Raw genomic sequence first — 1799 nt, forward strand, 5'->3', positions numbered from 1 at the left:
CGGGCGGCGCGGAAGGTTCTCCCGCGCCTCCGCCTACGACTGTGCCACCGCCTTCCCCCACATCCCCCGCGGGCCCCCACGCCGCTTCGACGATGTCGTCTGCGAGTCCCGCTACTCTGACATCGAGCCCTCCACGGAGGGGGAGGTGAGGCCCTGGAGGCACCGCAGGATGGTCGAGGGACCCCTTGCTCTCCCCTCACTACCCTGCCTTCCCCTCCAGGTGATCTACCGGGTGCTGGACCCTGCCATCCCCATCCGGGACCCCTACAGCCCCTCCATCCAGAGTGAGTCGCTCAAGCCGGGCTCCCGCCTGGCTGCTCTATTTTGGGCTCAGCTATTTTCGCTGCTCTCTCCCTCCTCTGAGCCCCACGGTGGGGTCAGGGCCAGGTCCAGCCTGCGGAGGCTCAGGCCCCTCCTGCATTCCCCCTCCCTGTGTGAGCAGCTAAAGTTCGGGCTGCATCGAGGCGAGGAGAGGGCAATGGCTGTACCAGAGCCATGCCAGAGCTGAGCCCAGTGCTGAGCAGTGGCTGCGTTGCAGGATGGTTCTGGTGATGGGCAGAGAAGTTGGGCTGGGCGCAGGATGCAGTGGGTTAATCACCCAGGGCTAAATTTAGGCTGGGAGCAGGAGAGGAGGAATCTGCAGGGCAGGGCTGCTGGGAAGCTGCAGTCTCAGGGGAGCCATCCTATCCTGCTGGGGGGCCCCCAGGCTGCTCCCACCAGACACAGCCATCCTCCAGGCACAGCCCAAACACCCAGAAAGCTGCCCTAAGCCCTGGGTGTTCTGCACTGGTGGGGTCCCAGCCAGCATCTGCTGGGGGGCCTGCGTAGCCCTGGTGACTGAGCACCTTGTGCAATGGGAACCAAGCCACTGCAGCTGCCTACAGCCCAGCCTGGCCACATGCAACCATGTGTGCATGAACCAAACCACGGGCAGCCCCGTGGTGCACAGGTGAAGTGAACCATGTCTGGCTCTGCTGAGCTACCCACCTCCCCCATGGCCATGCCAACATGGGTCTCTCCCTGCCCAGATTTGCTGCGTGTCACCAACCTACGGGTGAACCTCACCAAGCTGCACACACTGGGGGACAACCTCCTGGACTCACGGCGGGAGATCCGGGAAAAGTACTACTATGCACTCTACGAGCTGGTGATGCGTGGGAACTGCTTCTGCTACGGGCACGCCTCTGAGTGTGCCCCACTCGCCGGGGCCACGGCCACCACTGACGGCATGGTATGGCCAGCTGGCCTGCCGTGTCCTGCTGGAGCTGAGTAGCTGTACTGCAGGCTCCTGCAGCCCCACACCATGATGTCCCGGCAGGTCCATGGGCGCTGCGTCTGCAAGCACCACACACAGGGGCTGAACTGTGAGCGCTGTGAGGACTTCTACCATGACCTGCCCTGGCGCCCAGCCAAGGGCTCCAGCACCAATGCCTGCCGCCGTGAGTGCCCAGCACTGGCTCCTGGCACAGAGATGCCAGTGCTGGGGCTGACAGGCTGTGCCATGCCTGGGGTTTTGGGGTACTGTATGCTGGGATGTGATTTAGTGGGGACTGGCATCCAGCAGGCTGGCACTGCTTTGGGTTTGGGGTGCTGCTAGCTGGCGTTTGGGGTGCTACATACTGAGATGAGGGCTCAGGGCTGTCTGAGGAGGTTTGGCACTGGGGGTGCTGCCGGGCGGGGGATGGGGGTGCCGCATCCCCTGCCATGGTGCCATCCCCTCAGGCTGCGACTGCAATGAGCACTCACGGCGGTGCCACTTTGACATGGCTGGCTTTCTGTTCACCGGGGACAACAACGGG

At 63.8% G+C, this 1799-nt stretch overlaps 1 protein-coding gene across 1 annotated transcript in view; it reads left to right on the forward strand.

Annotated features, from left to right (window-relative positions):
• The window catches only part of LAMB2 (laminin, beta 2 (laminin S)), a 33631-nt gene that overhangs the window by 20267 nt on the left and 11565 nt on the right, over positions 1-1799 (forward strand). The window contains exons 30-34 of the mRNA XM_009997022.1: positions 16-145; positions 221-284; positions 1029-1231; positions 1319-1439; positions 1723-1798. Of these exons, the coding sequence (XP_009995324.1) occupies positions 16-145; positions 221-284; positions 1029-1231; positions 1319-1439; positions 1723-1798 (594 nt within the window). The remainder of the gene's footprint in view (positions 1-15; positions 146-220; positions 285-1028; positions 1232-1318; positions 1440-1722; position 1799) is intronic.

This window comes from Chaetura pelagica, unplaced genomic scaffold, assembly GCF_000747805.2.
Source record: "Chaetura pelagica isolate M959 unplaced genomic scaffold, ChaPel_1.0 scaffold364, whole genome shotgun sequence".
Taxonomy (NCBI): domain Eukaryota; kingdom Metazoa; phylum Chordata; class Aves; order Apodiformes; family Apodidae; genus Chaetura; species Chaetura pelagica.